We start from the raw sequence: 16,573 nt of genomic DNA on the forward strand, positions 1-16,573 counted from the left end.
CCATCAACAGCTTTTTATTCAATGTATATATTGTATTACTTTCTGGATATACACTTCTCGACTTGGGCCTTATTTAAATAAGCATAAAGTCCATTTTTGTTTAAATGAGACCTTAAATCCAGAGGCTACCTCTAACTAATGAAACTCAATTTATCATGCACAGGCGTTTTGAATTCTACAACTACCAGTAATGCTCTCGTCCTACTCACCACTTCCGGCTCAGCCGGCACATAAGGCACATTTTCTCGTTCCTGTATTTGAAGCTGAATGCAGGGTTCATATGATGTGCAACGCTTGATAGGCTAAAAGATCTTATCAGTTTCAATTGAAAGACTCCAAATCCATGGGTGGCTATTCCAGGCAGATCTAGCGCTGGCGCTATCGAACGCCACGTTGGATTGGAGGGTTACAATCGAGCCAACTAGACCAGACCACCAGCTAAAAGGAATCATCTGATGAAGTACGGTACATTATCGATCGCTAGCTGAAGAGTTGCCGAAATGTCATAAAGAAACCCAACCCCGATGGACTTGCAGGATAGCAGTGAAAACGTCTTTTGCTTTAATCCACCATGGCGGACCCAATCACCTCTTCAATAGAGATCGGCATCTCAGTCGTCAAAGCCGGTGCAAGTATCGCGACATGGTGGGAATTGCGCCAAAGGAACAAACGTGAAGAAGGACAGGGCTCAAACTCGAGTGGAAGAGGCGCCGGCGTAGATGAGATCTACTTGGTCTTCGCCTCTTTGGGCCAACGTTTGATGGCGCTTGACGTGATCAATTACGATGCTTTGCCACAGGCCCTCGCAGCTGTCAAGGTTGCGATGGACATTTCCGAGGATGCTCTCACTTTTGAGTTGGAGCGTCTTGATCCCATTCTTCAGTATCTCATTGCCTGCGCCTTTATGTTCTGCGCGGCTTGTCATCCCATGCCTATCTACTACGGATATGGCTGCGGAGTTATGAACGACACAAACTGGAGCAACCCTGAGAACCCGACCTATTGGAATCTAGACATCGATCAGGCCATAGCCTATCTGAAGAGTGTTCCTCACCCTTTTCAATTGCTCAAGAAATCGCCTTCTCGCATTGGACACAGCGAACCGTACTATGAGAAGTATGACAAGAAAACTTTGAAAGCCGAGGCTGCGGTTGTTGCGGATATCTTCAAACAGATTGAGAAAGTCGGATATCCACAGCCACTACCGCCAAACGACGGAATTCGCATCAACACATGGAGTATGCCCTTTGCTACGTATGGCGGTTCAGTCATTTATGCCAACGTCGGCCACGACACTTCACCCATCATGACTTGGCAGCTGGACCCCGGGCGGTTTCTGTACGCGTGGACTATCGGCGAGCGTGCTGACCTCCGACCCGGAGAGGCAGTTTTGCTGCAGGATGAGCATATTGGAGCGTTGGCATCTTGGCTAGAGGGGTTGAATGGAATCACTTTCAAGGTGCTTTTGGATTCAGACCTTGACTGGTCTAAGATCAAGCTCAAGTCTTCAACGAAAAAGTTTTGTATGGCACAATCTGGGGATGAGTACAATATCAGAGGTATCCCCGATGTTATTGTGCGGAATCCTGATCCGACAGCACTTTTGGCTGCAAGACTTGATACGCTTCACATGGTGTCAGTTTCGGTGCCTTTTACCACAGCGAAGGAACAAGCTACGACTTCACAAGCAACATCATCTCCTACTCCTAGCTCTCCTCAATCACCTAGAGTTTTCAGCTCTCCACCTGCATCACCACAATCACAGTCTACTATGTCCCCATCATCAATGCCAGCAAAAACGGCCCAGACCGAGTTTCACCAACAACCCCAAGTCCAAGCGACGTTACCTTGGGTCGATTCTACGCCAATGATACAAACCAGCCCCCAGGCTTCTATACCATACAATGCTGCCTCGGATCCTTTCACTCCTCTTCCAACAGGATGGGAGTGTCGACTCACTCCTGAAGGACAGATTTATTACGTCAACCACAACGATCAAACCACGTCATGGACTAAACCTATCGCTCCCGCACTTGCTTCGCTGCCACCTGGATGGCAGGAAATGCACTCACCAGATGGGAGACCTTACTACGTCGACCACAATACCCAAACTACGTCTTGGGACCGACCACCGCCTACTGAGCCAACTCTGCCGACTTATCAGTCCGTCAGTGGAAGGAAGCCTGTTTCTCTCAGTACGGCGAGTACCATGTCCAGCATGCCCACTTCTGATAAGCGCCCATCTACGAGCATGCATTCAGAGGCTACAACAATCGTGAGCAATTCTCAGCAAAGTCGTGTCAAGCTGAACAACTACTCCAACCCTTGCCCTCAAAGACCGCGACAATTGCTCAACCCTTATTTATATCCCGTACAGGGGAAGACGGCGTGCTGGGTAGTAGATGTTCCCGTTACGCCCGACATTTATCAAAAGCTACCAGCTGATCAATATGAGACGTCATACATCAGACATACCGCGCTCGCAGGTCAAACTACAGATCTCCAAAAGCTAGAATATTCACTCCGCCAAAGGGGCCGCACTGAGCTTGTCATCGGCTTGAATTTGCACAATGAGTCAACCTTCAAGCGCGAGGTCATCAATGCCCAGTTGATAAAGTCTCTCGGAAGCATCTTAGAAGTACTACGAACACACTCATTTTCGCGGGAGTTCAATGAAAGATGCAACGGCTCACCGTTGTCTGGCATTGTTGTTTGCATTCTGATTCACCAAGATCGCATGAAAGATGTCCCATGGCTGCGCCAGACTGGCATCAGCTTCTTCTGGGATATTCCTTCTTCCGTACCTATCAGTGACAGTAAGAAGGGCAATGGTCAATTCTACGACGATACTCACAAAGCCACCCGCAAGATCCTCGGTAAAGAGGTAAAATTAAATCTAAATGAGGTGAGAAATTCTCCATATGTATGCCGATTCAAACAAGCTAACCAAGGATCGCAGTACACGACCACCTTCCATCTACAAGACTGGGAAAGAAGTCATGGACTAATGCCCGATGTCGTCTCTGGTGCAGATCCAGTACAAGTTGTGCTATGCTCGACATATCGCTCATGGACAGGATCTTACGCTGCAGACTCTTTGAAGCATGTTTGCAACTTACTCGATGCCAGATTGTGTATTTCTGTGCCAGGTGGAACGACTATTACCGGTTCTTCCCTTGAGAAACAATGGCAGCTTTCACAATACAGGAGGAAACCAGCTGAGTCAGGGCAAGATGCCCATTGCGAGGAGTATATAGGATGACTGGATATTAGGCAGCAGTCTGTCGCATTAAAGCTGGAAGCAAACACAGACTTGAATATAATACAAAGCAATAGAGAAAGGTTCATCCTGACACAACGGCAACGGCCAACTCGTGTTATCATGATAACGTGCTTCGATTTCTAATCGCTCTCTTCATACATTACATAAAATACATGCAGACATGAGCACCCAATAGAAATAACAGTTCTACGATCATCCAACATCATGGTTATCTCCTAAAACCCAAAACAAACTGCGGAAACACCAGATCCTCCACTCACTCATTGCTTTAGCGTCTTCGACTTACGACTCAACTTCCACGATGACAGCTTGTTCGACCATTTGGACGCAGAGGAGTCAGATTTACTTCTCGTCGCCGGTGGCGGAACTTCCAACGAGTCTTGTCTCACGTCACCCGGTGCATTGCCCTCAAGTTCAGGCGGTTGAACGTGAAGCTCGACAAGTTTGTTTGCAAGTGAAGGACCAATATGTGCGGTTGTTCCTGAAGTATTTGATGCCATCGAAATATGTCCTTCTTTTGCGCCGACTTCAGTTGAATCGAGCTCAAGAAGTGGTAGCTGATCAGACTTCTCGTCTGACTTCGGTAATTGCGAGTAGTCGACATCATCGCCAGGCAGCTCTGATATGGTGGGTGCGGCATCCATCTCGACAGGTCCTCCTGGCTGCAAGTCCAGACCGACACTGGAAGGGCTTCGCAGAGAAGTGTAGTCTGGTGGGTTGCCAAAACGATTGCTATAGATGATCTCTTCAACAGATGATCTCAGCTTGTTGAACTTGAAGCCAATGTTGACCTTCTTCAGTGGAATTAGATGGTCCAGTTCATCGTGAACTTGCTGCTGCAATCGCTTCTCCTTCCCATTGAACGTCATTATTGTTGTCTTCGAGTAGTATTTCGCTGCATCTTCGATCTGCTTGATAGAAACATATTTTCCATCGTATCTAAAGGACCGCTCGAGGATAAGAATCATATCGCACGAGCACTTGAGTAACATCCTCGCTGTAGGAGGAAGTCCCAAAAGACAGCCCGCCGCACCAACAATGATACCAATTCCCATAGTCGGCACCGCAGCACCAACCGAAATAGCACTAACAGCCGCAAACTGCGACAGAGAAACCCGGAGGTACTGCTTAAAGTTGCTCATGACGATATCCGACATGATCTGCTCGATCTCTGCTGGCGCAGCTTTGGGAAAGCCGAAGCATTGGAGTACATGCTCGCAGATGAGGCGTGAGACGGTCGGTGTTCCGACCAACCCTGTGCAGGGGAGGGGAACGGCGGCAGTGCGAATTGCATGGGTTCCTAGTCTCATACACTCTGTTATCGCTGAGTTGATCTTCTGTTCAACATCAACGACTTGAGCGGCAACACAGAAGAGACGTACGCGTTCGTCGACAATCAGGCCGAGGGTTTGTGAGAGTAGGTCTTTGACACCGGCGTCGTCATCTATTACAGTTAGCGCCCGCTCATAACTCTCACAACTGGATGGTACTCACTCTTTGAAAGACAGCAGAAGCCGTCAGCTTTGTAGTGCTCGATCTGCGAAAGCTGGTTCCTCAGCTCGGCGAACTGTTCCTCGGCAACGGCATTGGCTTTCTCTTCAGCGAGTCGCTTAGCTTCTTTGTAATCGTCTGTCTTCTCCATGAGTTCTTCTAAGTACTGCATTTTTCGATAGCCAGTGAGTTTGTCCTTCTTTGTTCCAACCACGAAAACGGGGACTTGGTGGGAGTATTGGGCGATGGTGGCAAAGGTTCGCTTATCGGCTTCTTCGATACGTGCCACGTCGGCGTCGACGCAGAACCTAAGATCGCGTTAACTTAATGTTCGTTGATAAAGGAGAGTATCTGACCAGATGACGTGAAGAGCTTCGGCAGGGTCTTCCTGAAAAGCTCTGTGCCGAAGGAACTTCGCGATCAATTCAAGCTCAGTATCACTACCGGCCTGCCAACCCCTTGAGTCATGGATCAAGAGTCCAGGATGCTTGGGGGATTCAAAAGCGACGTTGATGTCATGGACTCCCTGATCATATGAAAGAGACTCATCGGTCATCTCAACACCAAAGACCTTGTTGATCAATGTCGATTTGCCAACGCCAGTCTTGCCGCATACTAGAATTCGGAAGGCTTTGACGCCGCTTGCTTCGAGCTGCATCCCTTGAAGCCATGGAGCTAACCCATCTTCTGCGGCAACAAGATAAGAGTCTTGAAAGTCTGAGATTGGCTTCTTGAGGGGTTGGAAATTCTTTAGGTCGTTATATCTGGGGTATCTATCGAGAATGCAGAAAAGGGAGGGATGAATCATGTTTCCATACGGTCCTAGGTTTGTTAGTTGGGTACAAATTGGCAAACTTGGAGTACCTACCAACGTCACACCATCCTTTCAAGCCTCCATCTGCAGCAAAAACTTTCCGGCTTGCTGCATGTTTGTAGCAATCCGTATCAAGTTTGATGGAGTGAGTCTCGACGCCGCCTGCCGATTTCTTTGCATGCATACTCTGAAGATCAAACATGCTTGTTCGAAGGCCATTGGTGTATTCGAGCCCCCATTCGATCTCTTCTGATCCGTCCAAGGGCGGAAGGTTGCCAGCGTACTGCGGGAAGATTAAAGCCATGGGATTATCGCTAGCCTTTGAGTCGCCCATATTGTTGACACGGAGGCCAGAGTAGATGCTCTCCAAAACCATCCACTGCAGCGGGTAGAGTGAAAGACCGTCGTGAGCCGTTCCGCCGATCATATCTTCGTGTGTACCGAGGAACCATGCTTGGGTAAGTGACCTGTGTGTCATGTCCGCATCGTCAGGAATATTGACCACTTCCGGTGCCTTATTGGACCTGTTCTCATTGATAGCCAGCGCATGGCGAAGAGTTTCGATAGAAGGGTTGAACGAGATGTCGTAGGATGTCTTTGAGTTATGAATGATGGTGTCAAAAAGACCAACAAACGGTATCCGAGGAGGATCTTGCGCTTCATTCTTGATCTTCTGCAGTAGTACGGGGCCTCGCTTGAAATCATCCTCAAGTTGAGCCTTGATCAGGCCAAGAGCTGTATCAAACAGATCATCGAAACTTTGCGTTGTTGGCAGGCCCATTCGATGCACGATGCCAGCAACTGCGCGAGCGATGAAGGCTCCGTGCCCAGAACCGTACAACCAGAGCTCATCTTCTGGCCGCTCAAGCGTGAGACAGATGTCCCTGACAATGGTCTTGATGAGGTTTGTCGAGTCATCACTTGTCGTGCTCCGTGATCGGAACATGTCGGTCAACTTGACAACATTGCTGGGTGCAACATAATACTTGGGAATCTGCGCAACAGAAACTCCATTCGACTCAACTAGCCCATCTTGTACTAATTGATTGATCCTCTGAATCGTTGAAGGGTTCGTCTCCTCTGTCATCAATCAGCAACAATCCCTGGCGCCAAGGCAAATGCTCACTCTTGGTTTCCCGAGCCTCAACTCCGTCTACCAACACCACGAGTCGCTTAATAGGTCTCTTTTCCGACATTTTCGTAACTCAGCGTCTACACGCGCGCCTGCATCTGGAAAGAAGGGAATAAAGTTATTATAACAACGCCAGGTCAGCCGAAAAGAGAGAAATTGGCCGCGAAATTAAATTGGGCGGGGAACGCCCGCTGACTTCAACATGGGCGCTCCATTGGACTGTTTCGGGCCATAAGCGCGATTTCCAAATGTGTATAAGATAGCTGGGCGTAAGCAAGGCTGCATATCAGCCTCGTAGGATCAGTGGATCTTGAGGTTAGTGAAACCAGTCAAACACGCTGGTTAATCAGTAGCGGACCTCCGTCTCCGATGGAGTTGCCTTGGCTGGGGGGCTAAGCCTGCCATATTTCCGAACGAGATGGCCTGCTTCGTTGATCTTCTTTGTGGTGTGGTGTAGCCTAGGGCTGAGCATTTGCTGTGTTGTGCATCACCACGCAAAGGGCGAAACAGATTGACGACATTACAGGGGTCATGTCAGGTTTGACGATACAGCCACATACGTCGATGTTGTTTGGGGGGCAATCAGCAGAGCCGCATGCTTTGAAATGTCATGTTTCCTGTAACCAATCAATTGGTGTCGATATGGCAAAGGCGCGTAGATATCCAAGCGCGCCAGTTGAGCAATCGACGCAACCCCAGAGCCAGGCCAGCGGATAATTACCAAGCACCATGTCAGCTCAACGGTACAATGCGCAACAACGTTCGCTTTTATCATCATCGGGATGTTTCGTGTAGTATTTTCCTCATCCCGCCATCGATACGATTATCATTAATACAAAAAGCCATACCGGCCTTGATCCAGACTAGTCTCATCCCAATGCCTCATCCTCCCCAACTCAAAGCCATACGAATCCGCAACAACCGAGTTCATTATGACTCTAACATTGCGGAGGTCCTCCTCACTATTCTGCACGCAGAACCATGCTATTTGAAGTGGATACACTAACAGCAAGGCGTAGCTCGCCGAAGCTTGACCACGAAGTGCCCAGTTTGCGAAGCGACAGATCTCCAGGGCCAAGAACTTGTTTTTCGAGTTTTGATCGATATTGCTTGTCGCCTCCATACTGCTCTCCGGAAAGAGCGAGATACCCAGGTATTCACAAGGCTGGACAAGACATAAAAGCATGGCGTAGCTGATTGCGAGAGCGACACATTCCATGGGGTCATCCGGAAGGGGGATGCCACTGTGCTCTCTCATGGTTGGATCAGTGGTACATACCCATGGCATGTCGCGGTACCATTCATGCAGTTTGTCGATGAGCGATTGTGTCCTGTTCCGCAGAACTTCAACTGCAACAGGGTCCGTCACACTCGCCTTCCGTATATTGTCGTAATCCGCAATGATCCCAGGCGGCTGAGCGAAGATGTCGTACAGGATATCGATCTTATCTGGAGTTTCACCTTCCGGGAGGCATCTTGTGCTCTCCCATTGCGGCTGGTCGAGGAAACAATGGCGGCGTTGATGACCAGCGGAGAGAGTCTGCATCCAGTCAGTGACTCCTTACTAATTTTCCGTGAGGTGATAAAAACTTACAATGTAGTACCGTGCCGCTTGCAGTATTTGCCTTTCTGCTGGCGTTCTCCACGGTTTTGGGCCTCGCGCTTGCATCTAGGAGTCCGGGTGAGCAAAAGGTCAAAGTTCCGCCGTGAAAGGACTTACCAATCTCCCTAGACCATCATAATGAAGCAGCCAAGCAGTCGGTTGAGAAAACACGACGTTTTCGTACACACAAAGACACATGATACTCATTAGGGTACCCATTTCGGTATTTGAGTTGCTGATGTCCGTCCGGAGCTGAGTCAGTGCATGAGAGTACAGCCGTAGCCCTTGTTCACAGGCATTTCTATCCCGGTTCGTTCTTCCAAAGTACATCGCGGTCAATGCCTGTACGCATGATTGATGTAGTTCCGAGTGCTGGCCCGTCAGTAGTTCTGAAAGTATTCCTGGACCCAGTCCTGGACCCAGTCCTGGCCCGCAGCGCAAGTCTTCTGGTGATAGCTTTGACAAAGTGTAGGGGAAGAACAGAGTATTCTTCTGCGGTACTAGGCTGACTATTTGAGGCTTGGGATTCCTTGGGCATTTTGTTGAAGCTCTGCCATTGGCGAGACGACTGCGTTGTGATGTCGCAGATTTCGAAACAGGCTGAGAAGGACAAGCAGTAGTCGAAGCGAACCGAGTCCCCTCGTCGACAAACTTTAGTTGACTATGATACCCCGAACAGGTAAGACCTGCATTTTTGCATCGTTGGCAATAGGGTTGCTGCTCATCTATCAATAGTCAGTTTCATCGAACCACTCAACTCTCGACACTGACATACCGCATTTAACCTTGCGCTCAACACAAGTGCCGCACCGTTTTATACGTCTTCCGTGTCGAGTCATGTGGAGACGCGTAACAAATGAAACAGAGTATAAAAATATTAATGAACAGGAATAGAAAACAGGCTAGATCGGAACCAAAACCACAGTGTCGGGTTCGTAGGGCTGTGAAAGACAAAGCTTGGCTGCAGGAAGGGTAAAGGTTGGACGGGGGCAAGGTGTTGAAATACCCCGTAGGGAAAGCGAGCAGACGCTAGGACGCCATGCTACGGATGCAGTTAGTTTGGGGGGGAAGTGGCTTCTGAACGCGTGGAGCTATCGAGGGATTCGCTTGGCGATGTGGAGGTTCTAGAACTGTAGGGGCAAACAGCCACTGACAAATCTCAATTGGCACGTCGTTTTCTCAGCTGAATCATCGTAGGGTATCCGAGAGTGCCGACATCCCATTAAAGATCTTGTTGCAATGTCGATCAACAGCCATAACGTCGGGGTAATCAGGACCCTTTATTGCTCTTCAGGGACTTTTGACAATCACTTAGCTCCCAAGAGTTTGAGACATTTACGTCACGATACCTGTCACTTACCCTTCTGAGCATGCCGAGCTGGCCTCTGTTAAGGTTTGCTCCATTGAAGGATCGCAGGGGTGTCTCTCTGAAATACCATATATGGCTAGATTCATCGTTGGGGGAATATCGGCTGGCAGATGCCGGGACTTGTCTCAGCTTGGTGTCCAGAAAGGTCAATTCGTCTGTAGCTTTGACTCGAACAAAGTAAAAGCGTTACATCATAAGATTTTAAGACGAGAATCATCATCGAAAGTGTAAATACGAATTCCTTGGTTCAGACAAATCCACGATTATGCGGGGCGACGACACTGAGTTCCTCTGATTGGAACATTGCTGACAAAATGGCCTCAAGCCACAAGCCTCAAACCAGGATCCAAGCGTATATAAGTAACGATGGCTTCCGCATTTTGAAGATGACAAATTCAGCATACCGAAGGTCTCGACGTTGAGCATCCCACTCTGAGTCCAATTAAAGCACCATCTGTCACCTCTTTGTCAAAATCCATCATGCTTCTCTCTTCGATTAGCCTCGCATGCCTGTTCCAAGGCATCCTAGCACAGACAACGATCATTACTGGTGAAAACAACCATAACTGTCCTGGTGTTCTCAATAATCCCTCCAATAACAAAGCGTATTGCTGCGTTGGCGGCAAGCTCGACCTGAGCACCTGTGAAGGATGGCCAATCTGCACAGGCAGTTCTTGGGAACCCAAATCAATGAGCTGCTACACCACCATTCCTGTCTCGGCATCAGACTATGACTCACGAGTCAAGAGTGCAAGCTCGAGGTACCTGAATGGTGTAGAGGCATCGGCTACTGACGATGCGTCGTCCGCAACTTCAACTGGTGATAACACCAAAGACACGGCTTCCAAGACAACCGCCAGGGGAAGTGCTGAACAGACGGCTTCGGAAACGATCTCTGCGGCGAGTTCTTCTCAGACGGGCAATGATTCGAACATGAAGACGCCGGGTTCCGTCGTTGGGCTGTTGGGGGGTATCATGGCAATGTGGATGGTCCTGTGAAGCGCTTGAATTAGCAAGAAGTCTGACATATCTGCGACAGCGAGTTTGATGAGCTATAGGATCAAGTAGCCGTTTAAGAGTGCTTGGGCAAATTCATAACCAGTTGTGACAGCTGAGCGTCACCGATTGTTGAGGTTCTTTGACCAGACTAGGCACATGCAAGTATTTCGAGTCAATATCAAATTGCTTGCTTGTTTTAAAAACGATCCAAGGCCTTGTCAGTGCACATTCCAACCTTAACTTGCCTGGCGAACTCGAAAAGACTTTTCTTTGTGTTGATGTTGCTTGGTAGTTTGTTACCCAGTGGAGCCCCACCTCCTCGTCCTCCTGTCCACCGTCTTTGGCAAACAACCACGTAGGCACCAACTTGAGCCCCATTCACGATGCCTTCAACCACATACGACCATACCTGCGGTAAAGTACGGGATCCCGTCTGCTCTCCCCTAGTCAAGCCTGCAAGGGGCGGATTAGTAGTTGGGTCGGAGACGACCAGCGAATACCTGCTGTTGTATGTTTTTTTTTTCTTTTGAATAGAGAGTAAAAGACATGTAGCTCTACTGAAATTTCATTCTCGACATGAGTCATTTTAGTATCAACCATAGTTGTCACAGAGAGGCCACACTGAGAATGGAGATTTTGTTTTGGTCTTTAGGAACTAAGATGCTAGTTACAGGATTATTAAACCCCAAGCCTTCTTTGCAGATGATATGCAATAAGATTCATCCATTACCAAGGATCCCTCCAACCAGTATCCATCCTATCGTCCCTATGAGCCATCTCAACAATGGCTTGCTTCGACAAACCGCCCTCTAATTCCACCTAGGCCCTGACGCGGAGCTCGTAAGGGGCCTCGCCGTGAGTCTGTTTGAGACTCTGTCCACCACAATTCAGGAACATGCACGAGCAAGTTTCTCAATGGCACAATACGGAGTTACGAATAGTACATTTCAACTGACTTTAAGCCTGTTATGGGCCATTGAGTGTAGATTCCGACTTCTAAAGACACTTCAGAATATTTGTATTTACATGGTCTTTGTGCCTTAAAGCTATGCTTGAAGATTACTCTCAGTGTTGATCAAGCTGTTGATAACACTCGGCAACTTCGTTTTCAGGGAGCAAAGGCGCCCACACATGCCCCCACTAGACCCATCTCAGAGACCCCTCTCTGTGTATCGTGGAAGATCAGAGACGATTTGAGGAAGCCCCTTGCTATTGCTGGCGCCGGAGGAGACACGCAAGTAGAACTACACAATTGTGGATTTGTGACCGCGGAAAGGAGCACATGATTATTGGCGTAATTATTGAGAGTATCTACTTGGTGCAGACGAGGGGCTACGCGGCTTAGGATTATATATCTCAAGGTGCATTTTTAATCTGTTGTCTTGATCTATGGTTATCTTGATGAGATATTGTCAATCATTACGGCGAACTACTGTGGACCTGCTGCAAAGCTTGGGCCCACCAATGTCAGCAGCACAATGTAAACGCTGGTTGAGGCAAGTTCATCATCCATTCGGGCGAATGGTTTAGTGGTATAATACTCCCTTAGCATGGTCTCTACGAGCGTTATTTGGGAGTGGTCCAGGGTTCGATTCCCTGTTCGTCCAACGTTGGTGGTTTGATTCCACCATTATCCACATTTTTTGCCGTCCATTGCTTGTGACTGGATGTCTTTTTGCGCGTCTCACCTACCCGGGACATCAATTGATGGCTAGAGGGATTAGGTGCCAGACTCTCAATTGTTTGTAACCTTATTTATTAACAGTTCGGTATTGAGTGCTTTGTAATATTTTTCCCGTTTCAGAGTGAATTAATCGGTGACCTTCAGCGTGTCATTGGGTTTCAGACACAAATTCACATGTTATCAATGGACATTTCGGGCGCATTTACAGTTGGCGGGGCATCCCCCTCCCAACCATCAGCCTTGGACCCCACAGAAGAAGAATCACGAACTTGTCATGGAATTTATCGATGCCAAGCGCGCAAATGTTTCAACAGCACGAATTGATCGAGCATTTGTCTTAAATATGCTGTGCAACCCCAAGGAACGAAGATAATACCAGTGCCCTTTGTTCTCAGCCCCCGCTGAAATTGGCTGCTACGTGACCCACAAAAGGGACAGCTGTTCTCATTCGTCAAATTTCAGGGGGGACCTTGCACAAGCCAGGCTGTCACTAATCATCTTTGGTCATCTCTCGTCTCCAGATCAGATCCAATACATACATCCAACACCCACCACCATCAGCCTTGTCCCTGTACCCGCCTCACTTTTTCATTCACTCGTTTGTCCCTCTCTCTCATGACTACGTAATAGGCCCCCTTTCTTTGTCCCCAGGGTCATCGCACCATGGTCCGCGCCCTCAATCTCCGCCTCGCCCTTCAGGCAACAGCTATCAAGGTCTCGGCAAACCTGGTCACCCAGATCATTATTCACTACAGAACACCAGGCGTATCGACTTTTGATGCTCAGCAGGTACTGGAGTTTGCTATCTATGGGTTCATAGGCTCTCAGGTCGGCAACGTCATCCAATTCATTCTGGAGGACTGCTTCCCCACTGGACACGCAATCAGGGCGAACGAGATCCTGCCGCAGGTTCAGGCGGACGTAAAGCAGGTTGAGGAGAAGAAGGATGATGATACGAGAGGAACGACTAGGAGATGGTTCAATATCAGTCCGGATCTTATTTGGCGCAACGTTTTGGCGAAGCTGATTCTTGATCAAACAATTGGTCTTGCCATCAGCGGGTCCGTCTTTCTCATCTGCACAAACATCGCACGTGTCTCACACCCCTTCCTCGTTCTGGAAGTAATCCGTAATCGACTTTGGCCACTTATCAAAGCTGGCTGGCATATCTGGCCATTAGTCGCCATCTGCAACTTCCTATGGGTTCCCGTGCGCTCTCGAGTTTTGGTGGCAGTTTGTGTTGGGTTCGGCTGGAGTATCTTCTTGAGCGTCTTTGCCATGCGGAAAGGGCATTGATGGGGATAGTTAAGACTGGGTATTTTTGGTCTTTTCGCTGACGAATGAGCGTGGTTTAGAGGAATTCCCCTACGGAGCACTTTTCTTATATCCTGGAGTTAGAGTTGTAAAGTCATATGGGATTTAAATATAGGCCTCAGCTTTCTTGCATTATGAGTTTCGAATAATAAAGACTTTCCCTCTCAAGGGCTTAATTAGAAGTAAAATATTTAATCACTAGATTCTCGGGTCCTATCGAGCTAATATCAAGACAAGGCCAGTATGCTGTCCATGGATGCCATGATGCTGACTGAGTAAACGCCACGGCGGTTGCGGTGCAACATTGTCCAATAGTAAAAGATTCAATAAAAAAGTCAAAATATCCTCCAAGCTGACTGACTTGAAACAGACCAGGTGGTTATATGGAGCATTGCTGCTAGTCCTTCCTGCTTGTGACATCGAAAACGCCCCAACTATTCAGCTTATGCAGCTAAGACACGGCCTGCCTTTGAACTCCAGGCTAGAATGTGGCGCATCCGATAGAAACCTCACTGAACAAGTCGACCACCTTTTACCAACAAGACTCGCTCCTTGAGATCGGGATGACTTGGCCGCGGATACGAGATGTGATGGCTGGGCCATGACTTGGTCGAGACCCTGTGCATCGTCAGGTGCCAAGTAAAATGAGGCTGTGAGAGGCGAGAATCGGCTCTGGGCAAAAGGTCCATGCAAAAGGTCCATGCAAGATGGGAAACGATGGTGTTGGTGAAACTGCGGCTGGCGAGAAAGATACGGAAAGCGACCAGTACAAAGCTTTTGGTGGATAGCAACAGAGCCTCATTCGCGTGACCGAGGGAACGGGATGAAAGGGGTGTGGAGGCTTGGCTGTCAGACTGCAGATAATCCTGGTCGTGGTGTGTGCTAGCACAGCCTGATCTGGATAGCACCTTACAGCCAGGCTTGACGGTTACCCATGTTCTTGGCTAGAAGAGATGCGTTGGGTCGTGATAAAAAACGTATGTCCTTCTTTCGTAACGATTATCTCGTTTTTGTTTCCCAGCCTGGTGCCTTTGACATGAAATCTGTAAGTGTAATTAGTCCAACACCTTCTCTTCAGTGCAGGTCGAGACTCAGCTTCGTGATTTGTATGTAGGTTGCGTCACCTTGTACCACCTGCACGGCCCCCCATCAGGTAGATTTCTTGCGAGTGGCTGGCGGTTGAAATTTTCGGAGCGGGGAAGAATGCGTGCAGATTCACTTGGCCTGCAAGTAATCCCATTCTTACTGCTGGTCATCGGATCCAGATCTGGATTGATTGGAACATGTACGATGTTGCTCCGAGAAGCCAGCACGCTGGCAGCACATTGATAACTTAATCATCATGTCACCATGCATCACTGTTCTCTCTTTGAGTTAAAAGTCGAAATGAAGTCGACCCCCGAACAGGTTAATCCATTACTACCTCAAAATTCAAGACTCATTATTTCCTTTGCTCTCCTACGCCAGCTCCTATATTAATTTGTCCGAACCATCCGAAGGGAGGATCACCTTTGAGGCTCATTGGTGATGAATTTCTCAGCACTCACGAGGGAAGCATCGCTATATATGCCGGACGAGATCGCCGCTCTCGCTAGATTCACAGACCGACCAAGACACAAAATATTCTCATCATCTAGCAACCACGCCGGTGGTGCATATTCGACGCCGATGCCGACGTGCCGACGCCCATCTATTCCGTGGTAGATGCCATACTGATAGAGCCTGTTAGCTAGCGTCACCTGCGCATTCATATGCTCTTCTGTATCTGCAGAATCTTGCAGCCAAAACTCGGGACATAGCAAGATATCGCTCTGGTAAACAAGAGACGCAAAGTCCACAAGGCCATATACAGGTCTGCAAGTCCTGATGGAACCATGAGGTGTCAATACCCAGTTGCTGAGGCAGTAGATACCCATGATGCCGGATGATGCGTAAAAGCTCTTGGCATGAATATGAACGCTGTAATTGCCATTTTCGGCCTCGCTGAAGTCGAAGATTCGGGTTATTACAAGGTAAATAGAGTTACTAAGTGTGGCCAAGACAGCACCAAGAATGACCTTTGGGTGGCCGAGCTCGATGGCTTGAGCTATGCAGCCAATAACATTGGAAGTGAGGTAATCCAGGAGCATGCTGTTCGCCGCAGTGGCTCCTTTCAAAGTCTCGTGTCCTGGCCCAAATATCCGGTGGTGATCCTCCTCAGACAGAGGACTTCCCATGTTCTGGATTGGGATCATCGTACGCGTATAAACATCTGCAGCTAGAAATGTCTGATGGAACAATCCGTACGCCAACGCGGGAAGCAGTGAGAAGGCGATGGCGCGTTGCAAAGTGCCCAAAAGCATTGAAGTGAGCCTGAATGGTTGGAAGATCAGGCCCATGGCCCAAGCATAGGCCGCGACGACCAAAAGCACGAGGCCCATGGTCGTGGTAAAGATGATATACCAATTGACCAAGTACATATTCCAAATACGATCAATATCAGTTCCGTAAGAATCCTCTTCAAGATCAGAAGAATGGTGAGCTTCCCGTCGAGTAGGTTGCTCGGCTCCAAATAGGCCGTTCCTGGGGAGGAATCTCGTGCCGTGAGTGATATTGTTGGTCTCTTCTTGCTTCCAGTACCCCAGACGAAGAACAAGGCCATCACTTGGCCATGTCCTCACGTGACGAGCCATAGGGCTGCTCATTAGATCGAGATGCATTGTCTTGGGCATTTCATCAAGCGCTCATGAACGTTGTCGGAGACTTGGCGGGCGTTACCGGGACCCTCAAAATGAGGTTGACCACCATGGTCCCTGCCAGTCATACTGCGAAGTGGGAAGCCATCCATTGTATGGAAACGTTATCTGGGCAAGCTGAAAAGGGAATGCAGAGATTTGCGGCTTCT

General features: G+C 48.6%; 6 protein-coding genes and 1 non-coding gene across 7 annotated transcripts; 4 read left to right on the top strand and 3 right to left on the bottom strand.

Annotated features, from left to right (window-relative positions):
* Positions 1–571: 571 nt before the first annotated feature.
* On the top strand, positions 572–3,354 carry FOBCDRAFT_169259 (uncharacterized protein; the record flags this gene model as incomplete). Its single annotated transcript, XM_031191281.3, has 2 exons — positions 572–2,905; positions 2,960–3,354. The coding sequence occupies 2 exons, from the start codon at positions 572–574 to the stop codon at positions 3,260–3,262; spliced, it is 2,637 nt and encodes an 878-aa protein (XP_031032512.2). The 3' UTR covers positions 3,263–3,354.
* Positions 3,355–3,543: 189 nt separating this feature from the next.
* FOBCDRAFT_146829 (uncharacterized protein) lies at positions 3,544–6,784 on the bottom strand (the record flags this gene model as incomplete). Its single annotated transcript, XM_059608239.1, has 6 exons — positions 3,544–4,727; positions 4,778–5,082; positions 5,131–5,596; positions 5,643–5,871; positions 5,962–6,668; positions 6,715–6,784. The coding sequence occupies 6 exons, from the start codon at positions 6,782–6,784 to the stop codon at positions 3,544–3,546; spliced, it is 2,961 nt and encodes a 986-aa protein (XP_059465996.1).
* A 765-nt stretch (positions 6,785–7,549) lies between these two features.
* FOBCDRAFT_285327 (uncharacterized protein) lies at positions 7,550–8,861 on the bottom strand (the record flags this gene model as incomplete). Its single annotated transcript, XM_059611670.1, has 4 exons — positions 7,550–8,260; positions 8,315–8,389; positions 8,441–8,575; positions 8,652–8,861. The coding sequence occupies 4 exons, from the start codon at positions 8,859–8,861 to the stop codon at positions 7,550–7,552; spliced, it is 1,131 nt and encodes a 376-aa protein (XP_059465997.1).
* A 1,235-nt stretch (positions 8,862–10,096) lies between these two features.
* Positions 10,097–10,894, top strand: FOBCDRAFT_232447 (uncharacterized protein). The gene has a single exon (XM_031191284.3). The coding sequence runs from the start codon at positions 10,173–10,175 to the stop codon at positions 10,689–10,691; it is 519 nt and encodes a 172-aa protein (XP_031032515.2). The 5' UTR covers positions 10,097–10,172; the 3' UTR covers positions 10,692–10,894.
* Positions 10,895–12,206: 1,312 nt separating this feature from the next.
* On the top strand, positions 12,207–12,298 carry FOBCDRAFT_t200. The gene has a single exon. It is a non-coding gene; the product is annotated as a tRNA-Ala (tRNA).
* A 600-nt stretch (positions 12,299–12,898) lies between these two features.
* Positions 12,899–13,824, top strand: FOBCDRAFT_9821 (uncharacterized protein). The gene has a single exon (XM_031191285.3). It carries the CDS (start codon positions 13,039–13,041, stop codon positions 13,669–13,671), a length of 633 nt encoding a protein of 210 aa, XP_031032516.1. The 5' UTR covers positions 12,899–13,038; the 3' UTR covers positions 13,672–13,824.
* Positions 13,825–15,159: 1,335 nt separating this feature from the next.
* On the bottom strand, positions 15,160–16,388 carry FOBCDRAFT_285331 (uncharacterized protein; the record flags this gene model as incomplete). Its single annotated transcript, XM_059611671.1, has 2 exons — positions 15,160–15,198; positions 15,237–16,388. 2 exons carry the CDS (start codon positions 16,386–16,388, stop codon positions 15,160–15,162), a joined length of 1,191 nt encoding a protein of 396 aa, XP_059465998.1.
* Between the last annotated feature and the right edge of the window lie 185 nt (positions 16,389–16,573).

This window comes from Fusarium oxysporum, chromosome X (assembly GCF_013085055.1).
Source record: "Fusarium oxysporum Fo47 chromosome X, complete sequence".
NCBI lineage: Eukaryota > Fungi > Ascomycota > Sordariomycetes > Hypocreales > Nectriaceae > Fusarium > Fusarium oxysporum.